Source organism: Halichoerus grypus, chromosome 2 (assembly GCF_964656455.1).
Source record: "Halichoerus grypus chromosome 2, mHalGry1.hap1.1, whole genome shotgun sequence".
In the NCBI taxonomy this organism is placed as follows: domain Eukaryota; kingdom Metazoa; phylum Chordata; class Mammalia; order Carnivora; family Phocidae; genus Halichoerus; species Halichoerus grypus.
In genome coordinates this window covers 189594495-189615618 of record NC_135713.1, presented here as the reverse complement: position 1 = coordinate 189615618, position 21124 = coordinate 189594495, and the positions used below count along the sequence as shown (strand labels likewise).

The following is a 21124-nucleotide window of genomic DNA, read 5'->3' as shown; positions in this document are numbered from 1 at the left end:
TCACACTCTCTCTCTCTGAAATAAATAAATAAAATCTTAAGAAAAAACAAGTCTAAGATTTAAAGTCTGAAGAGTTTTACTTTATTTGGACAATTTTTTAATAAAATTTTGTTTATGTTGCTATATTTTAAATATGTTTTATTTATTTGAGAGAGAGAGAGCGAGTGAGCGAGCACATGGAGGGAATGGCAGAGGAAGAGGGAGAGAGGGAATGCGAAGCCGACTCCATGCTGAGTGCAGAGCCCCCTGCCTGCACGATTACAACCTGAGCCGAAACCACGAGTCGGACACCCAACTGACTGAGCCACCCAGGCGCCCCTGTTTTACTTAATAATTTAAATAAAGCTTTTGGTTTAACTACGTAGCACAGACCAAAGTTTGAATTTTAGTTATTTTAATAATCTAAAATGACACATGCTTTTTATAAGGGAAAAAAGTTCATACACAGAAAATTAATAAAGAGAAGAAAAGTCTTTTAAAAACCAATCATTCAGAGGTCCCTACAGCTAGAATTTCGATGGCCATCCCTCTAGCCATCGGCTCTTGTACATATGTACATAAAGATCGTCATCTCTAGGGGTGCCTGGGTGGCTCAGTTGGTTAAGCGTCTGACTCTTGATTTCGGTTCAGGTCCTGATCTCAGGGTCATGAGATCAAGCCACATGTTGGGCTGTGTGCTCAGTGCTGAGTCTGCTTGTCCCTGTCCTTCTGCCCCCCTCACCCCCAATGCATGTGCACTCTCTCTCTCTCTCTCTCTCAAATAAATTAATCTTTAAAAAAAAAAAACATCGTCATCTCTACATTTTCACATCAATGGGATCATTCTTTATCTGCTCTTTTGCTTTCATTCACGCAGCAGGTCCTTAGTGAGCATCCTTGCCGTGCAAAGCCCAACCAATGCCCATGACGCACCGGCTTAAACTATAAGAAACTTGACATAAAGGAGCACCCAGCATGTAGAGCATGAAATTGGAAATTTAGGACGGCCCTACATGAGAAAGCCTATTTGTTCACATCCTCACTAACCCTGAATTTTGTTAATTCACTGAAAGCAGTTTTAAGTGCTTTTTTAAAAATACATTCTTTTTTTTTTTTTTAAGATTTTATTTATTTGTTGGGGGGTGAGGAGCAGAGGGAGAGGGAGAAGCAGACTCCCTGCTGATCAGGGAGTGCAATGCAAGACTCCATCCCAGGACTCTGAGATCATGACCTGAGCCGAAGTCAGATGCTTAACCAACTAAGCCACCCAGTCCCTTCTTTGGGGTATAAGTTTTAACACTTTTTCCTCTATGCCTAGCTCTCTCTTTGAATGTTAAGTTCTGGAAGGGACTATTTTTAAAAAACAAAATAGATTCCCTTTTTCTTATTTTTTTTTTTAAAGATTTTATTTATTTGGCAGAGAGAGAGAGAGCACAAGCAGGGGGAGTGGCAGGCAGAGGGAGAGGGAGAAGCAGGCTCCCCGTAGAGCAGGGGGAGCCCGAAGTGGGACTTGATCCCAGAACCCCGGGATCATGACCTGAACCGAAGGCAGTCGCTTAACCAACTGAGCCAGCCTGGCACCCCCCACTTTTTCTTATTTAATACCACTGAATTATATACTTACAAATGATCAGTTTTACATAATGTATATTTTACCACAATAAAAAAAAAATTCCCCTTTCTTATTTTAGGGGACTACATGGTGGTGTTTACATCTGTGGTGTTCCCTGCCCCTTCTCCAGCCCACTGGTGTGCACTCACTGAGGTAACTAGTGGCTTTCTTATTTATTGGCAGGATAACCTCATTAGCGGAATCTCAACTTCAGACCCGCCAACAAATTAAGAAACTGGAGGAGTTGCAGCAAAAAGTGTCCTACAAAGGGGATCCCATCGTACAGCACCGGCCAATGCTGGAGGAGAGGATTGTAGAGCTGTTTAGAAACTTAATGAAAAGGTAACTTAGAATTCTGGTTCCTTTCCCTCATCCCCTCGCTTCAGAGGCACAGGACAAAGACCAGTTCACCGAGAAGTGTGTGGACTGCTGTCCCTCTCTTTGCTTTCAGTGCCTTCGTGGTTGAGCGGCAGCCCTGCATGCCCATGCATCCCGACCGGCCATTAGTCATCAAGACTGGAGTCCAGTTCACTACCAAAGTCAGGTGGGCCCCGCGCTTCCTCTTTTGGTAGATATTTTATTGAGAGACGCTCTTAGGACGAGAGCAGAGTAGGTGGCCAGGGTTGTTCTTTCTAGGCATGACAGGCAGTAGTATGGTGCGTATGGAATTTGTTGGCATAATATCAGCTTGCTCCTTGATTTCTCCTGTCAAAAGCCAAGGAATGGTTACCTCTTTTTGAGGTTACCTGGGCAAATTCCTATAATTTCAGCCCTATAGTCTTAGGCCTTTGTGTCTCCTTCTGCCCTGCAACAGAGGCAAGATAATGCTGGTTATTTTCTGTTCTTTGAGCCTACTTTTCCCTAAGGATTTTAAGGGAAAGAGTAAGGCTTCGAGATATAGAAGCTAAGAGGCCATGGAGCAGGTGGGTGGTGGGCCTTGCAGGGCGGGGTGTGACTTTCACACCCAAGTCAGAGCAGGTATGTTGGGGTTTGCCCTTCTGCAGTGAAATTTCCCTCAGAAACCTGGTGTTAGGTTTCAGGTTTAACAGAAAGAATACCAGCTGCAGAGCGCATATTCCCGTAATATTTCTCATGAAACGACTTTTATTATCCTTTTGTGAATCTCTCACAACTTTGTCCAAGTTCGAGGTTCTTAGGCTTTCTTTCAGTGCCTCTTGGCCTGAAGGGGTGATACTCAACTTTAGGTCAAAGACGCACTAGCAGGAAGAGAAATTTGGGATTGTGCTTTATTCACCTTTCAGAAAGGAAGCGTTGTGAATTTTATATTCCTTCAAGTAGGAGTTGCTTGGGGGAGCCTACTGACCTTTTTTTTTTTTTTAACTGATATTTTTTTCTTTACTCAAAAACTTTTTTTTCCCCCTTTTTTGAAATAGATTGCTGGTCAAATTCCCTGAGTTAAATTATCAGCTTAAAATTAAAGTGTGCATTGACAAGTAAGTACTCTGTATCTTAACTCTTTTTTTCCTTTTTTCAAATGAGAGACAGAAATGAGAACTTGGACAGATACCATGTGAACTTAGAGACTTTATCTCCATTCAGGGATCTTCATTTTTTGAACAGAAGTTTTCAAAAGTCTTGTAGTGCATTGTCATTTACGTGCCTGAACAAAACCACAAAACTGGTGGTACAGATATGAGTTGTGATTGCTGTTGTGACCTTCAGTCCCCCTTTTTCTTTAATTTTTTACCTATAAATGTAATTTATGCATATCATGTAAAACCCTGGCTATATAGGAAAAATTGATGCTTTTCATTGTTCCATACTTCACCACATAATTGAATACACACTTTTCAAAATTTGACTGTACTTTTCAAAAATTAAAAGCACATACCCTTTGAAGAGAGTTGAAAAAAGAACATTATCCTTAATTTTTGGTGACATGAGTATCTGGAAATTATCATGAGAGTGAACTGGAAAATAATTACTAATAAAATAAGGGACTTAAGGAAGATGGTAGGTTTAATAAATAAACAAAAATTAATAACTTCAACCATATATTAGCATTAACCAGTCAGAAATTATAATAGAAAAAAATGATTTCACAATAAGCAAAAAAGTAAAAAAGTACATTGTGATTAACTTAACAGAAATGTTTAAGATCTATTTGAAGAAAATTATGAAATTTTATGAGAAGGGATATTGTAAGAAGTGATGAAATGAATCATATTCCTGGATTGCAGACTTTTATTATAAATATGTTGATTCTTCTCAGTTAACGTGGCACCAAGCAAAATGTGAACAGAATCTCTTTACTTGCTCTTCAAGTTGTAGCTAAGATGAGAAAAATAAACAAAGATAGTTTTTGTTTTTTGGGTTTTTTTAGATTTTATTTATTTGAGAGAGAGAGGGAGCACGAGCAGGGAGAGAGGCAGAGGGAAAGGGAGAAGCAGGCTCCCCACTGAGCAGGGAGCCCGATGTGGGGCTCGATCCCAGGACCCTGGGATCATGACCTGAGCTGAAGGCAGATGCTTAACTGACTGAGCCACCCAGGTGCCCCACAAAGATAGTTTAAAAAAAAAATGGATGTGTTTACTTATCTTTAGTTACGGTAAAGATTTTGAACGTAAAATTTACCGTCTTATTCTTTTTTTTTTTTTTAAGATTTTATTTATTTTTCAACAGAGAGAGAGACAGCGAGAGAGGGAACACAAGCAGGGGGAGTGGGAGAGGGAGAAGCAGGCTTCCCGCCGAGCAGGGAGTCCAATGTGGGACTTGATCCAAGGACCCTGGGATCATGACCTGAGCTGAAGGCAGACGCTTAACGACTGAGCCACCCAGGCGCCCATCTTACTCATTTTTTAAGTGTATGGTGTTACGTATATTCACATTGTTGTGCAACAGATCTCTAGAACTTATTCATCTTGCAACATGGAAACTTTACATCCATTGAACAAGTCCCTGTTTCCTTATCCTCCCAGCCCCTGGCAACCACCATTCCACTTTCAAAAAAAAAATTTTTTATAAGTTTTTTTTTTTAATAAAGAATTTTTATTTATTTATTTATTTGACAGAAAGAGAGAGAACATAAGCAGGCGGAGTAGCAGGTAGAGGGAGAGGGAGAAGCAGGCTCCCCACTGAGCAAGGAGCCAGACGTGGGGCTCGATCCCAGGACCCCGGGATCATGATCTGAGCTGAAGGCAGTCGCTTAACCAACTGAGCCACCCAGGTGCCCCTAGAAAAAATTTTTTAGTGAATAAAAATAAATGGGAGTGGTGTGGGAAGATGCCCTGCCAGATATTAAAATGTAGAGTTTCAGTTACTAAATGAGTGTGTTACTAGGGCAGGAATAAACTGATTGATCATTGAAACAAAATCTTGAGTCCAGAAATAGACTTCAAGTTTGTATAATCAATGAGTAAAGGACGGATTATTCAGGAAGTAGTTTTGGGAACACCTGCTCTTGGGGAGGATTTGAATGAGAAACTTGAGTTTCACTGTTTGCTAACCATCAGAGGTATCTATATGTTTAAACTCATGCATCTTAAAAGCGTAGGTGAATGTATATATAGTATAATGATGGTAAAATCGCAAAATGGTAAAACCACTTTGGAAAAGAATTTGGCAGTTTCCTATGAAGTTAAACGGGCACCTACCCTGGGAGCCTATCATTCCACTCCGAGGTATTAACCCAAGAGAAATGAAAGTATATAGGCACACAAAGGGCTGTACACAAATGTCCGTTAATAGGTGAATGAATAAACAATTCGTGGCATATCTATAAGCATGCACTGACCAGTTGTGCCACTGGAGCATCATAATTTGTGGTATATCTATAAATGGAATATCACTTACCAATAAAGAGGAATGAATTATCAATACCTGCAACACATAAGAAATCTCAAAATAATTACACTGAGTGAAAGAAGCCAAACCAAGAAAAAAAAAAAGAGTGGTGCTTCAGTTTCCATTTATATAGAATTCTAGAAATGAAAATGAATCTATGGTGACTGAAAGCAGATCAGTGGTGGCCTGGGGACAGAGGTGGGGTGGAGTGTGGGATTCGGGAATGGATTACAAATGGGCCTGGGGAAACTTTGGGGATGATGGGTATGTTCATTATCTGGTTTGTGCTGATGATTTCACAGTATGTGTAGCATGTATACATATGTCAGACCTTATCCACATACATTTTCAATAGTGCACTTTATTGTTCATCAATTATATATCAAAGCTGTAATACAACATTTTTTTTTTCTAAAAAGGAAATCTAGAGGGGCGCCTGGGTGGCTCAGTCGTTAAGCGTCTGCCTTCGGCTCAGGTCATGATCCCAGGGTCCTGGGATCGAGCCCCGCATCAGGCTCCCTGCTCGGCGGGAAGCCTGCTTCTCCCTCTCCCACTCCCCCTGCTTGTGTTCCCTCTCTCGCTGTGTCTCTCTCTGTCAAATAAATCCCTCTCTCCCTCTGCCCCTCCTCCCTGCTCGTTCTCTCTCTCTCTCTCAAATAAATAAAAATCTTAAAAAAATAAAAAGGAAATCTAGATTAAACATGAGGGAGAATTTCCTGGTAACAAGAACTCTTAAGTTTTAAAATGTGATATATGGAAAGGTATCTTCTGAATGGTTTAAAATTTGATCAATTTTAATCTATAAACCCCCACAAAATGCTCTATTTAATAAATAGTAGCTATATTAGTGCATATATAGCAATGGAGAAGCACTTTTAAAACAGTACTTAAAATAAAAAAGGAAGAAAGGAGAAGACTGAGAAATGTGACTAAAGAAAAAACTATACATTCAAACACATAGAGCTGAAAGACAGTGGACACGCTGGGAGGACTATGTCCAGCTAATATCAAATGGGATGATCTGAGTTGCCGGTAATAGTAAACCTTTAGAGAAAACCCAGTGTGACTTAAATAATAAAAGAAATTCGCAGCCCAGTGTAACTGGAAATGCAGAGTTAGGGCAAGTTCCTGACAGTGAGATTAGTGACTCACTTATGTCACCCAGGACCCAGAATCTTCCATCTGCCTTCTCGGCCATCATAAGTATTACTGGCTTTGTAAGATTCCCTTATGAGTTCCAGTGTGGTTGCTTGTGGTAGTTAAGGTCCCATGCTTCCTTGCTCATATTCCGTTGAAGCTGTGGACAGTAAATCCAGCCTGGGTTGTAATTCCTTCCCAGTCTGAGTGAGACAGCATAGGTCATGTCCTCACCCCCAGGACCACTGCGCTGTGGGCATGCTCCGCTCTGATGTACTTAACAATCAGGATCCCCTGGAGGTGGGCATGGGAAGGATACTTGAGCAGAACCAAGGGTCTGTTGGGAAGAGGGAGTTGATGCTGGGTAGGTATGGAGAGGGTTGTCATATGTCACATATAAAATGTAATTGAATCATTTACAGAAATTCCCGGGAGAACAGTGGTTTTTCCAGCAGAGTAAATGACAGGTATTTTTTTGAAGAAACACAGGGCCAGTTTTATTAACACCAGTTTATACTCTTAACAGAGACTCCGGGGATGTTGCAGCTCTCAGAGGGTAAGTTCAGCCTGGAGGCTTCCTTTTGATCTGTTTAATCTGACTTTGTCCTCTGGCTACCCAGTCACCTATGTGGTTGATTTCTCTGCTGTGATTCAGATCCCGGAAATTTAACATTCTGGGCACAAACACGAAAGTGATGAACATGGAAGAGTCTAACAACGGCAGCCTGTCTGCAGAATTCAAACACCTGGTACGAGGCAGGAGCCTGGGTCCCTGTCTCCCAGGGCGTCTGGCCGTGGGAGGCGGGGGAGGTTGGTGGTGGGGAGCCTCACGTGACACGGGTGCTCCCTGCTTCTCTTACAGACCCTGAGAGAGCAAAGATGTGGTAATGGGGGACGAGCCAATTGTGACGTAAGTTTTGTTGCGGATGAAAGCCAACTGGGAGGGTTTCCTTTGATGGGGAAAGAACAAGAACCTTCTTATTGCCCAGAATTAGAGACATCAACCTGTGGTTAAGCTGTAGTCATACAGAAAAATCACCGCAGGTCAGAATGACATGGTCAGAAGTCGTATCTGCTTTGGAGTTCTCCGGCTTGGAGCATTTCCTTGATTGTCCCGGGAGTTGGTGGGAGTTGGCTCATCTTTAAGGAGGAGTGGAAAGTCCCTGGCTGACTTACCCACACTCATTTAGTAGAAAAGAAGTTTTCCACCTTGCCTGGGGCTTTCCAGATTCCCCTTCCAACTTCTGCCAGCCCAAACGACTTGGCTCCATTTTTGGTGACCTGTTTTTCTCACTGTGGTGGCATCGAAGGTTGTAATAAGTCGGAGTTAAATATCTAAGAAAAAGAATAAACCGGTCCCCCTTATTTCCCTTATTGTCTCCCTCCCTCTGATTCAGATTATCGAATGCTTAGTGTCAAGAATAAATTACTTAAAAAAAAAAAATAGGTAAATGTGACCAGAAACTAGTTTTCACTCTTTTGAAAAGATTGTGACACCCTGTTCTTTTTCTGGTGTTTATGCCCTGAGCCAGTCTTCCCTCTTCTCTAAAATGTAGCAGACCTAAAAAAAAAAAAAAAAAAGGTGAATTTATAGTACTTGACTATTAAGAGTGAAGTGCAACAACATAGAAAAATGTGTGTGGCATATTTGTTTCGAAAAAGCAAGATGCGGGGCGCCTGGCTGGCTCAGTGGGTAGAGCGTGTGTGATTCTTGATCTCAGTATTGTGAATTCAAGCCCCACACGTTGGGTGTGGAACCTATTAAAAAAAAGAAAAAAAGAAAAAGCAAGATGCAAAATAATTTGAATAGTATATTAGTATATTTGTTTAAAAAGTGTACTACACTGTTTTTTGCCTATTCATGTATGCATCCCAAAGTTCTCAAGGAATATATACCAAACAGTGTTAATGTATTTATGCTGCTGTTGGTATCCAAGACTACTCTATTCTATCTCCGTAATATTTGCATTTTAAACTGAACATATATAATTTTTATAGTTAGGAAAAAAGTGTTTTGTTTTGTTTTGTTTTTTTAAAGATTTTATTTATTTATTTGAGAGAGAGAGAATGAGAGACAGAGAGCATGAGAGGGAGGAGGGTCAGAGGGAGAAGCAGACTCCCTGCCGAGCAGGGAGCCCAATGCGGGACTCGATCCCGGGACTCCAGGATCATGACCTGAGCCGAAGGCAGTTGCTTAACCAACTGAGCCACCCAGGCGCCCCAGGAAAAAAGTGTTTTAAAAATGAATTGGCATTGGGGCGCCTGGGTGGCTCAGTCGTTAAGCGTCTGCCTTCGGCTCAGGTCATGATCCCGGAGTCCTGGGATCGAGCCCCGCGTCGGGCTCCCTGCTCAGCAGGAAGCCTGCTTCTCCCTCTCCCACTCCCCCTGCTTGTGTTCCTTCTCTCGCTGTGTCTCTCACTGTCAAATAAATAAATAAAAAAATCTTTAAAAAAAAAAAAAAAAAATGAATTGGCATTGTGTTTCTGAGAATTCATTGGGAAGTCTTACTGAAAATAAGGTAGCTATATTGCTGGTGGGAGTATAAATTGTCGCTTCAGAAAAACAATTATATGTAGCAGGATACAATGTACAAAATGTCACAGCAGCGTGATGGTAAGTCCTAAATATAACCCACCATCACCACTAGAGTGGGTAAAGGATTTGTGGTAGAGTCCTATGATGGAATACTATATAACTGTGAAAATGAATAACCAGCAGATTCGCACAACCATGGACGCAAAAAGCGAGGCATGCAAAAGTGAGTCACGCCAGTACGTAGGGTATGGTTCCATCTGAATAAGGTTCACAAACATCCAAAACTAAACAGTGCTTACCTTATTTAGAGATACAAATAAGGTAAAGCCATAAAGAAAAGCTAGGAAATAATAAACCCAAAAGACAAAATGCAGTTAGATCTGAGGGAGCAGGGACAGGAATGGGAGTGGGGAAGGGCACCCTGAGAATCTCAGTGGTAATGGTCTTTTTCTTACACTGGGTAATGGGTACAGGTGTTCATTGTTTTGTTATTCTTTGTGCCTTACACGTTTTATAAATAACTTCTTGGGTCTGTAATTTTCTAATAAAACCAGTAAAGGATGAGGTTGAAGAACCAGTAAAAGATGAGGTTGAAGATCATAGCACTTAGAGTTGAAGAGAGCATGTGCTCAGAGTTGTGTCCCTGGCGGCGTGTCTGTGGCCCCCTGGTGGACTACCCTTCTTGGTGCAGCGTGGCTGTGGCATGTTGCTCTCCTCAGCTATGGCTGTTAGTGTCCAAGGCCGTTCTCTCTGAGGAAGAGAGTGTCCTTCTCGTTATTGTAGGCCTCCCTGATTGTCACCGAGGAGCTGCACCTGATCACCTTTGAGACTGAGGTGTATCACCAAGGCCTCAAGATTGACCTTGAGGTGAGTTCTGCCACAGAGTTGGGACAGGGCTGCATGCAGGGGTGATTTGGGACAAGAACTTCTAGTTGGGATTTTTTCTACAGAAGGTAGAGTGATGACTCTCTGCTCAGCACTGTGTTTATTTTTGCTTGTTTTTCTCCCAAAACTCCAGAGTATCCCAGCTGAGAGTAGAGTCTTGCTTGAGTGCTTGGAAGATGCACATACAGTTGACCGTTGAACAACACAGGGGTTAGGGGCGCCATCCCCCTGCCCAGTTGAAAATCTGTGTGTAACTTTTGACTCCCCCCAGACTGAACAACTAATAGCCTATTGTTGACTGGAAGCCTTCCTGATAACATAGTCTATTAACACACATTTTTAAAAAATTTTTTAAATTTTTTAATTCTTTTTATTAACACACATTTTGTATGTTATATGTTTTATATATTGTATTCTTACGATAAAGTAAGCTAGAGAAAAGATAATGTTGCTAAGAAAATCATAAGAGAAAATACATTTACAGTACTGTACTCTGTTTAGCAAAAAAAAAAATCATCCACGTATAAATGGACCCATGCAGTTCAAACCCATGTTGTTCAAGGGTCAACTATAAAGTCAGCTTTCAGCAAATTTCATGTGAAAATCTGTATTTAGAAATTAGTGATAGTTGACTTTATAAAGTTTGGGCAAAATAGTCTTTAGACAGCCAGTGTTTTTAGTATACAGGAAATCATGGCATTTGCATTCTCTTTTACCGATTTTCTTGATCTTTAAGTTAAAGATAGAGTTGAAGAAAGCAAGAATCCTTGCCTTTGACTCCTGGGACCTCTCTGTCTAACGGGTAGATGCAGCTGCAGTTCTCAGAGAATGCCTTCCAGGTTTTATAAATGGGGAATCTGGGGGCTGTGAGTTCCAGCTTTGAGCAAGTCAGATTTTCAAGTTCCTGGTTGTGCCCTGTGGCCCATGTTTGGCACTCTCTCCACTCTGGGTGTTGAGCTGACTCAGCCACGCTCTTCCCCAAAAGTTGGCAGTAGGTGTGGTTCACGGCCCATCCTTTTATTCCAAAACCTGCAGGTATGGCTGAAGAGATGTTCAAAGCTTTGAGGGCCCGCTGCCTCCCCAACTCATTCCCCACTTTCTCCACAGACCCATTCCTTGCCAGTTGTGGTGATCTCCAACATCTGTCAGATGCCAAATGCCTGGGCATCAATCCTGTGGTATAACATGCTGACCAACAACCCCAAGGTAGGCGCCCATCCTCTGGAAACCGTTGTTGTGGCCCTCGTGTGGGTCATCAGGCACCGCTGTCTCATCTCAATGAGCAACTGTGTTGTTTTCAATAGAACGTGAACTTTTTCACCAAGCCCCCGATTGGCACCTGGGATCAAGTGGCCGAGGTGCTGAGCTGGCAGTTCTCCTCCACCACAAAGCGAGGGCTGAGCATCGAGCAGTTGACTACGCTGGCAGAGAAACTCTTAGGTCAGCATTTTCCCTCTTTTCCCTGCTGCCCTCCTCAGAAAAGGAATCTGGCCTGTGGGGCTGTTCATTCAGGAAAATTGGCCGAGCGAGGCTCTGTGCTGGGGCCAGAACGCATGCGCTCCCACAGTTGGTGGGGTGGGGGTGGGGGGGACCAGTGGAGTAGGGAGGCAGAGGAAGCTTGCCTCCTGGTGATCATTTCCGAGGTAGGAGGCAGATGTCTTTTCTCCTGGTGGCTGGACCCCTCCACCCTTCCAGAGCACGACTTTGTCTAACCTTAGGAAGAGATTTTTTAAGTGCTTATTAGAAGGCAGAGGTAAAAAGCTTGACATCCCTGTCCGTTTCTTCAATAAACTGGACGCTTGTTTTGTTTTTTACCTCCTGAAAAAAAAAATTTAGTGCACTATTTTACATGCTACCGGCACGGAAAGCAGCTTTATCCTGTGCTGTCCCCAGACATGAGCCTCTAACACTGTCAGCTTATTCACGTGTGCTGCTGGTCCCCAGTCCACCACGCAAGAGGAGGAGGAGGGGGTGGGGAGAGGGGGGAGAGACTTGATATGTCGTCCACCACCTCCGCTAGGCTAAACACCACCCCAGGTGATCCCATGATGGGGTTTCGTGAGGGTGGATGTGTGTGTATGTGCGTGTGCACACACACATGCGCACGACAGTGGGAGCCTTCAAAACCATGGAAGCCAGTGGTTTCTCAGCCCATTGTGGGACAGATGTGTAGGAATGTGTGTTCTGTTATAAGAAATAAGACCTCGATTCAAACCTGAAAATTACACTGCTTTATTCTTTTTTTCCTTCAGGACCTGGTGTGAACTATTCAGGGTGTCAGATTACGTGGGCTAAATTTTGCAAAGTAAGCCGTCTTGTTAAATCCTTGTGGCCAGCTAGTGGGAGTGGGAGTGGGACGGAATGCTCACCTGTGAGGTTGTCGTGGATGGGACTGGGCTTGGAGGCTGAAGACTCATGGTCTCGCTGTCAGTAGGACCTACCTGAGGGTAGATGGGCCTGGGGATTTTGGTGGCATCGTGCCTCGAGGAAGGAAAAGGCTGGGAGGGTGGACTTGGCTTTTCCCATTATTCTTTTCTTTAGGAAAACATGGCTGGCAAAGGCTTCTCCTTCTGGGTTTGGCTGGACAATATCATTGACCTTGTGAAAAAGTACATCCTGGCTCTTTGGAATGAAGGGTAGGTTGAAACTCTTGTGTCTGGCGGAGTGCACGTGTGTAAGAAGTCACCTGCTCTCTCAGCAGGCCGGTGGTGGGGACCCTGGCAGCCCAGATCTTGTCGCTCTTCTTCGGCTCCAGGTACATAATGGGTTTTATCAGTAAGGAGCGGGAGCGGGCCATCTTGAGCACCAAGCCCCCAGGCACCTTTCTGCTACGATTCAGTGAAAGCAGCAAAGAAGGAGGTGTCACCTTCACTTGGGTGGAGAAGGACATCAGCGGTAAGTTGGACTCTCACCCACCCCACCTGGTGGCAGTTGCGGCCGCCACAGCTGCACTCGTTTCGAGCGCCCGCTACCCCCTAGTGGGCAAAGGTGGCTTTGCACTCCCCTGCCTCCGACTTGTAGTAACACTTTTCAGTGACTTCTTTTCTTCAAATTCTTTCAGCTGAAGGATTGTTTGCCAGTTTTGTTTTTGCTTGCTTCGGGGGCTAATATTTGCCTAGAAATTTGCAATTTAAATCTCATTCTTCGTCTCCTTTCTTACGTACCTTGTTAATATATCTTATGCACGTAGTTATTCAGGTATATTGCCTATGACCCAGCTGGGTAGTCTCTCCAGAAACCAGCTGAACATTTCCACAGCGCCAGCTGACTGGACAGGCTATTCAGGGCTCAGGAGCTAGGTTGGCATAAGTCTTCCCCTTTCAAGGAAAAATAAATCGGGTCGTCTTCTCCGAGATTACCTGGTGCCCTTATCTTCCCTTACAATGCCCCATGACAGGTAAGACCCAGATCCAGTCAGTGGAACCATATACCAAGCAGCAGCTGAACAACATGTCATTTGCTGAAATCATCATGGGCTATAAGATCATGGATGCTACCAACATCCTGGTGTCTCCGCTGGTCTATCTCTACCCCGACATTCCTAAGGAGGAGGCGTTTGGAAAGTACTGTCGACCGGAGAGCCAGGAGCATCCTGAAGCTGACCCAGGTAGTTGTTGATTTTCCTTGTCGGGCATTTAATTCTGGGAAAAAGGGGGCAATTGCAGGATCCCTGGGGCACAGACAGGTAAATGCCCGAAGGGCCTGATCTTTTATTCCTCTTTATGGGAAAGGACTTTGTAGTGAGTGCTTTTGGGGTGGCTGATGGGGTTGGAGAGAGGAGAGGAATCAGTCACTTGTCTCTGCCCCACAGGGAACTTGCCAGGCTAAAGGGAGAAATAGCACACACACACTCAGCCCAGACATCTAAAATGCTGCCGAGAGAGTGAGGACAGGATTCTTTAGTAACAGGATGTCCAGCCAGCACAGCGCTTCTTACACAGTAGCTGCTGGAAGGTTTGCGACTCAGACTCGAGTCTAGTGTGTTTCCTTTTCCCCATCACTGAACAACGTGAGCAGTGTCGTGTGGGATGGAGAAAGGCTTTCTGGAGGAAATGAGTGTTAGCAGCACAGGAATGCGGTTTATGAGCAGAGGCGGGGGGAGTGGTGATTGAGGGGGAGCCTGTAACCTGTGGGAGGGCTCGGGGTGGGATTTAGCGCGAGCAGCTATTGAATGAAGCGGTTGTGTCATGTGCAAGAGCACAGGTGTTTCTGTAAGCCTGTAGACAGTGTTTCATGGTAAGTGTAACCGCTAGTGAGGTCAGCAGCCTGGAGGGGTGGCCCCGCTGGTCTGTCCCATCCCCATTTGCTGCTTTGGCTCTCTGGGTTCTTTGTCCGGATCCTGATGAGGAGCCTATGATTTGCCATTCTTTGTTTTTATTTAACTTCCCTTAATTGGAGAGCCAGCAGGGGGCTCTTTAAAGTGATCCTTTGAGGGTAGCTTCCCTACTCCAGTTGCTTTTGGAAAAACTGTTTTTGTGCAGAGACCTCACGCAAGCACACACCCACCTTTTCCTAGGAATCCCCTCTGAGGAATTTCTTGGGATGGGGGAAGACTGGGACTTGAAAGAAGGAATTTGAGTTACTTGTTAAGTGACTTCCCTCTTTCCTTTGTTCTGGTGTTGGGTTTTGTTCCTACTATCGAAGAACTAACTCTCACTTCCTGTCTGCTACTTATCTGGCTTTCCAGCTGTGCTTCAGTTGGGAGATGTGTTTATCAGTCCCAGCACGCTACTCTTTGTTCCTTCTGCAGAGGACATTTAGATCCAAGTGCTGGTCCTTTGGCTCATTTTGCTTTCATGATCCAGGTTCCCAATCTGAGGCCAAGCCCTCCATTATCATCAGCCATCCTGTGTGACCGGCAGGCAAGGTCCTTTCCTGCCTGGAGTCACCAGTGTTTTCTCGGGTCAAGAGCCCAGGCGGAGAAAGAACTAATTACTTGAGTGCTTTGCCGGCCTCCTGGGGAGGCGAGTGTAAGCAGTGGGCACTGAGGGGCTTGGCATGTTGGGAGCATGACGATGGGGTGGGCTGAGTGCTGGGGGCGTCCCTGCATTCAAGTGGGCGTCCTCCAGGAGATGGATCTGTGCCCATTTCCTCTTGTTTTCCATCATGAAAGTATTTTTGCCCCCAGGGATAGATCGATGTCTTCCCAGGACTCTTCCTTCTTCCTTACTTTTTCACCAGACCCCACACAGGATTTCTCGGTGGCTTGAGGTAGAGAGGCATCTCTTAGAAATGACACGCCCCTTACCTTACAAATTGGATGAAGTATGTTGACAACCTTGTACAAATTGGATGAAGTATGTTGACAACCTTGTACAAATTGGATGAAGTATGTTGACAACCTTGTACAAAGCTCCACTTTCAGTCTTGGTTCTCCTTTGTTTCTGCTCTTGCTGAATCTCAGGCTGAAGCTAGTTTTCTCAGCTACCTGATCACTGGGGAACTAAATCCTTCTCTGTCCAGGATGTCGCCTCCCCTCAGGTCTGCACCACGGTGGATTTATAAGACACTAGAACCCTGCCTGGGTAGCGTCTTTGGATTCTGCTCCACATGAATCTATTTCTTGGCCCCAAATAACCTTGGATGGCAATCTAAGGACCCTCTGACAATGCCTTTCTCAGATTGTCAGCATACTTTCTGATTCCTTGGTCTCTCTCTAAATCTCAAGCTTTATAACTGTGCTTCTCTCGGCCCACGCCACCCTGCCCCACGCCTCCTAAGTGATTTGTTCACCAGAATCCACCAGGTTTCATGCCAGTGTCTTCAAGACTCCTTGACGTCTTGGTGTAAACATTTAGTGTCTAAAATTCATTTATTCCAGTCCTCACATTTCTAACTATGGAACAAGAATTATAAATGAGGGGCGCCTGGGTGGCTCAGTCGGTTAAGCGACTGCCTTCGGCTCAGGTCATGATCTCAGGGTCCTGGGATCGGGCCCCGCATCGGGCTCCCTGCTCGGCGGGAAGCCTGCTTCTCCCTCCCCCACTCCCCCTGCTTGTGTTCCCTCTCTCGCTGTGTCTCTCTGTGTCAAATAAATAAATAAAATCTTAAAAAAAAAAAAAAAGAATTATAAATGACCCAGATGGGCACTTCCCTCTTCCCCCTCCCTCTTAGTGTAGAAAGTGCTTTGCTCCGGGTGTCTTAGCTGTGGAAGACATGACAAGCCCCAGGCCTCCTGTCTTCAGTCCGGAGTCAATGGTACTGCCACACCAGGCAGCCTCCCTTGACAGAGAGGCTGCTCTTTGTGTGATGTTGCTCCCCAAGTGGGGAGTTACTAATACGGCTCACCTAAAAAGTAGTAGAGGCAGATGAATGCCCATAGGAATGAAAAGTATGACTCTGGGCCTCGCAACAGCATGAGCAATTTCCACATTCTCTTAGAGACTTGGTGACTTTGGCATCTGAGCAGGACCGTGTGAGTCCGAGGCCAGACTGCGTCGGCTCCGTTCCTGCGTGCGGAGAAGTTGTAGCGAAGAGATTCGGCCAGGCCAGAATACAATCCTCAGACCCCATGCAGGCAGCTCGGTGTTCACATCATCTAGGGAAAGAACGAACAGGCTGGCATTGGTCTAGGCTCAGGTGGGACCAGGGTGTGCTTAAAAGTCTCTGCAGGTCAGGAAAGCTCTATGGAAAGGGTTGAACCACCAAGCTGCAGGTGCCTCGCACACCCAACAGGACACAGTGGTGGGAGGGCAGCCCTGAGGGGAGATGGGGCTTCAAAACGGCCTCCGCTCCAGGATGGAGTGGGGTGCACGTCAGTGCCGATGAGACAGCCGGCTTCCTCCTGCCCTTGGCCCACAGTGGGGTCGCAGTTAGTAAGCCCCAGTTTTCTTCTTCCCAGGTGCTGCCCCATACCTGAAGACCAAGTTTATCTGTGTGACACCGTAAGTGGCTTCCCTTCTCAATTTGGCCTTCATTTCTGGTGTCCTCAGTTCTCCTGGGAGTAGGACGCTGGGTGAGAGCTATCCTGTGAAGGGCCGGAACGTCCTGGGCTCTGTGTAGTACTCAAAGTGACCTTGTGTGTTTAAAAAGCTTGAGCTTTTATTTTTCTGTTGGAGACCAGAGTTTGATGGCTTGTGTGTGTGTGTTTTGTTCTTTTTTTTTTTTTCTCCATTGTGTCTTGTCAACCCGGCCCTTTCCCCTCCTGCTGCTCCCCATTTCCTACAGAACGACGTGCAGCAATACCATTGACCTGCCGATGTCCCCCCGCACTTTAGATTCATTGATGCAGTTTGGAAATAATGGTGAAGGTGCTGAGCCCTCAGCAGGAGGGCAGTTCGGTGAGTGTTTGGTGACAGACCCTGTCCTTTGGAGGGAAGTCAGCCCCCTTCGTGTGCCATGCACCGAGCCAAGAGCTGCCCCCCTCACCGCGCGATTGGTAGAAAGTTCTAGAGCAGTGCTCTCCCTTAGAAACTAAATGTGCACCACGCCTGTAAGTGCAAATTTTCTAGTAGCCACGTGAAAAACAGCAATAAGAAACAAGTGAGGTTAACGTTAATAGTATCTTTTCTGTAACCCAGTAAATCCCCAGTACTAGCATTTTAGCACATAAGAGAAAGTTATCGAGGTTTTTTTTTGTACTAAGTCTCTGAAACCTGCTGGGTGTTGTACGGCTACAGCCCATCTTGAGTGGGACTGGCCACACTGTGATGCTCAGTAGCCACCCGGTGGCTCCGGGCTGCCCCATCCTGCAGGACAGCCTTCGATCTTTCCACGTGGACAGTTGGGAACGAGTTAAGGGAGGAAGGGGACTGAGCCCTTCCAGAAGACCAGACCCTCTAGGGAGGAGAGTAAATCTGGAGTATCCGACCCTGTCTTGGCCATACGGGGCAAGGACACTGGATGGCAGTGCTGGCTGGGCCTCTGTCCCCCGAAGGGCTGCGGGAACGTGCCCTGCTGGCTCGCGGGCTCAGGCAACTGAACGAGCTCTCCCGCTCTGTCCCCCCAGAGTCCCTCACGTTCGACATGGAGTTGACCTCGGAGTGCGCTACCTCCCCGATGTGAGGAGCGGCGGGCTGAGGCTGCAGAGAGCGAGGACGGAGGCACCTACCTGTGTTCTACCACCCCTCACACAGCCAACCCCCAGATCGTCTGAGACTCCTCTCACTTTGTGCTTCCAGATTTTTTTTTAATCTCCTACTTCTGCTATCTTTGAGCAATCTGGGCACTTTTAAAAATAGAGAAATGCGTGAACGTGGGTGATAACGCTTTTACCTAAATGCAAATAAGAATGTGTTCTCTGAGACTGTGACCGGGGGATGTGGAAGGGGTGGCAAGAGGGAGAAAAAGGAAATGTTCTGGTCTTTTCTGGCTCCCCGGCCCTCCTTTCTCAGCAGCTCGTGTTGTCCTTAGACAAGTGCCTCCTGGTGCCCGCGCATCCCTCTGCCTGTCTCTGTAAGCTCACACCACAGGCTGCCTCTAGCTACATTCCTCCTGGCATTGCACTTTTAACCCTGCTAACAACCAAATAGAAGATAGGACTTTCACAGCCCCTAAGTTTCTTTTTAAATTTAAAAAAAAAATTAAAGGGCAAAAAACACTGTATTGGCATAACCTTTTCTGTATTTAAGACAACTCAGTCAGTAGCCTTCTTGGTGCTTTAAGCATTCAGCTTTCTTCAGGCTGATAATTTATAGAAATCCTAAAACGGGCTTCAGATCCAACCCTTAAAAGACATCTGAAGCTGTGGCTTGGCCTTTGGTTATGAAATAGGAAGGTTGAAGGACAACCTAAACATCCTAGACATTTTTTAATAAACAAAGTTTTTATTTTCCCCTTTAATGTGTTGGCCTATTAGTAGGTAAGGCTGGGCAGAGGAGTGCTTACCACCTGCCCCCCCCCCCCATCTCCCTGGACTTCTCCTGTTCCAGAGCCTGGGTTGTTCCTGTGGGTGCCTTATAAGGGATGGGGTGATCTTTCCTCCCTATCCACCTGACCCCCCTTGTGTAGGGCTCCTTTCAGTGTCTAAAGGTCCCTTGTCCTGTTTGCTTTGAGAATCCTGGAATAAGAAGGCGAGAGCTACAGGTAGAACACAACAGACTGTTGGGGCCCCAGCCAAGGGTCTAGTTGAGCTCAGGGAATACGGTTCTTATCCCGGTTTCTTGGTGATTGCCCGCGGCACCTCTAATCACTTCTTCACTTGGTTAAGCCGGGGGCGAAGGCTTACTGATAAACTCGAGGTCTGTCCCTTGTGTGAGGGAGTGTACGGCCTGGCCTCCCCCCCCCCCCCCCCCCCGCCCCGTGCTGGTGACTGTCTCCTCCCCATGGGGGCCTCACAGATGAGGCAGAACAACTCCCATTTAGTGTGCGTCTCAGAACACTTCGTGGTCTCCAGTATTTGGGCCTCCTCTGACCCAGAGGCCTGACTAGATCGGGTGGTCCAGGACCACCTGATCTCAGTTGGTCAGAGTTTCTATGGTGTGCTGTTGACCCGTACTCACCAGGTTCAGAATTAAGGGGATGAAGACATTCTCTCCAAGACGGACAGGGGTTGCGCTTGGCCATCCCTGTCCTTCGGCCTAGAACTGGCTGGTAGGTGGTACAGAGCTCGCCCTCCTCCGGCAACACTCTTCACTTCATAATAAGCTTAACTCAGAAACTGAGAGAAGATTTAGATCAGAGGCACCTGGGACAAGGATCCAGGCTTCTATGGCGCAGACACTGAACAGCTGGTGACTTCGAGGTAGCACGTGTATCTGGTTTTAACTCTGATTGTAGCAGAAGTTCTGAGAGGAGCCGAGACTTGTTCTAGCCCCTCCCTTCAAGAACCGAGCCCTCCGGGACCTGCCCGCTTTCTCTCCACCGTCTCCCCCTGCCCGTCCCCAGCCCAGCTGAGGGGTTCCCATAGATGGCTCGACCTACCTGCACAGTGGTTTGTATGCTGCTGTCCTGGTCACCGCATCAAATTCCAATGTATACTTCATAGTGTAAAAATTTATATTATTGTGGGTTTTTGGTTTTTGGTTTTGTTTTTGTATATTGCTGTATCTACTTTAACTTCCAGAAATAAAAGTTATATAGGAACCATCTGAGGGCGTGGCAGCTCTGTCTCTGGCTGCTGGAGGTCCCCCTTCCCCTCCCCCCTTCAGTTCTGAGGGGGCCTTACCCACAGGCCGAGCCTGGATCCTGACAGGAGGGGGGGCCCCTGCTCCCAGGCTGGTCCCCGCAGCCCACTTCTGGGGCCCCGAGCACCCCCCCATCTTACGTTAGCCGGTGGCCTCCAGGGAAGGGGTAACCTGAGGAGCCAGCGCTGGCCGTGGAGGCCCCCCTTCTCCCTCTTCCTTCCCCCCTCCTCGGGCCTTTGCAAGCCCCACGAACCTGTCTGGGGTCAGATAAGCGCTACCTAAGGGGGCTTGGCGTGAAGATACTTCCACCCCACCCCAAGGCCTCCCCTCCCACAGTTGCTCCATTATCGCTTTCTCTTCAGTTCACTCAGCGGGGATGAACGGAAACACTTCACTGGCTGCCCGACCGGTGGTGATAATTCACAGACATCAACGCGCCCACTTGGCTGGCTCCCCCCACCCCCGTGCCGAGCGCCATGGCGACCGCGCCACGGGCTGAGATACCAGCCGCCAGCCCTGCCGAGATGCAAGGGGAGATTAGCGGCTGCTCTCCCCGCCAGCCCCGCGCAGGGCCCCTGCGCCTCCTTGGGGCAGGCTGCAAACCCCTCTTCCCTTGCTTTGAGCTCTGAAGAAACCTCATGGGTAGGTCCTGGCTCCCCAACCGTTCCCCAACACCCCCCCCCGCCCCGCCAGGGCCCCAGTGACAGTCCCTGGACTGGCAGCAGATCGGCGCCAGGGGGTGCAAATGGGGAGACCATCCTCCTCGCCCAGCTTCCTTACAGGTCACTGGGCCGGGTGGCCCTTTGAATGGGCTGGTGGCAGTGGGATGGTGCCACCTGCTGGTGTCCGGGAAGAGGCGGGCAAGGAGGGACTGTCGCTGAGGCTCCCTGCTGCCCCTGGCACTGCCCCTCCACCCCCTGACCCCCGCATCAAAGGCTTCAAGATTGCTTATAGCAGCAGCTGATTAGGAGAGGCCCAGACACCCCCCCCCCCGCCATTCTTCCCGCTCCTGGCCCCCACCCCCTTCCCCCAAGGCCTCCAGCCCTAGTCGTTTTGGCTTCTGAGAAGCAGAGACAGCGTTCCAGGGCTGGTGGGCACCCTTAACACA

The 21124-nt window shown here is 46.7% G+C and overlaps 1 protein-coding gene across 4 annotated transcripts in view; it reads left to right on the top strand.

Moving 5' to 3' along the window:
• The window catches only part of STAT3 (signal transducer and activator of transcription 3), a 70254-nt gene extending 50274 nt beyond the window's left edge, over positions 1 to 19980 (top strand). Inside the window, exons 9-24 of one of the 4 annotated variants that reach the window (XM_036095418.2) lie at positions 1775 to 1933; positions 2043 to 2135; positions 2986 to 3045; positions 7059 to 7088; positions 7188 to 7281; positions 7395 to 7442; positions 9851 to 9934; positions 11060 to 11158; positions 11257 to 11392; positions 12205 to 12257; positions 12494 to 12588; positions 12708 to 12847; positions 13350 to 13562; positions 16794 to 16836; positions 17120 to 17232; positions 17901 to 19980. In XM_036095418.2, coding sequence (XP_035951311.2) covers positions 1775 to 1933; positions 2043 to 2135; positions 2986 to 3045; positions 7059 to 7088; positions 7188 to 7281; positions 7395 to 7442; positions 9851 to 9934; positions 11060 to 11158; positions 11257 to 11392; positions 12205 to 12257; positions 12494 to 12588; positions 12708 to 12847; positions 13350 to 13562; positions 16794 to 16836; positions 17120 to 17232; positions 17901 to 17956 — 1516 coding nt within the window. In that variant the 3' untranslated portion in view covers positions 17957 to 19980. The remainder of the gene's footprint in view (positions 1 to 1774; positions 1934 to 2042; positions 2136 to 2985; positions 3046 to 7058; positions 7089 to 7187; positions 7282 to 7394; positions 7443 to 9850; positions 9935 to 11059; positions 11159 to 11256; positions 11393 to 12204; positions 12258 to 12493; positions 12589 to 12707; positions 12848 to 13349; positions 13563 to 16793; positions 16837 to 17119; positions 17233 to 17900) is intronic. The other 3 variants (XM_078065749.1, XM_078065747.1, XM_078065748.1) reach the window with 3 other exon arrangements.
• Positions 19981 to 21124: the final 1144 nt, after the last annotated feature.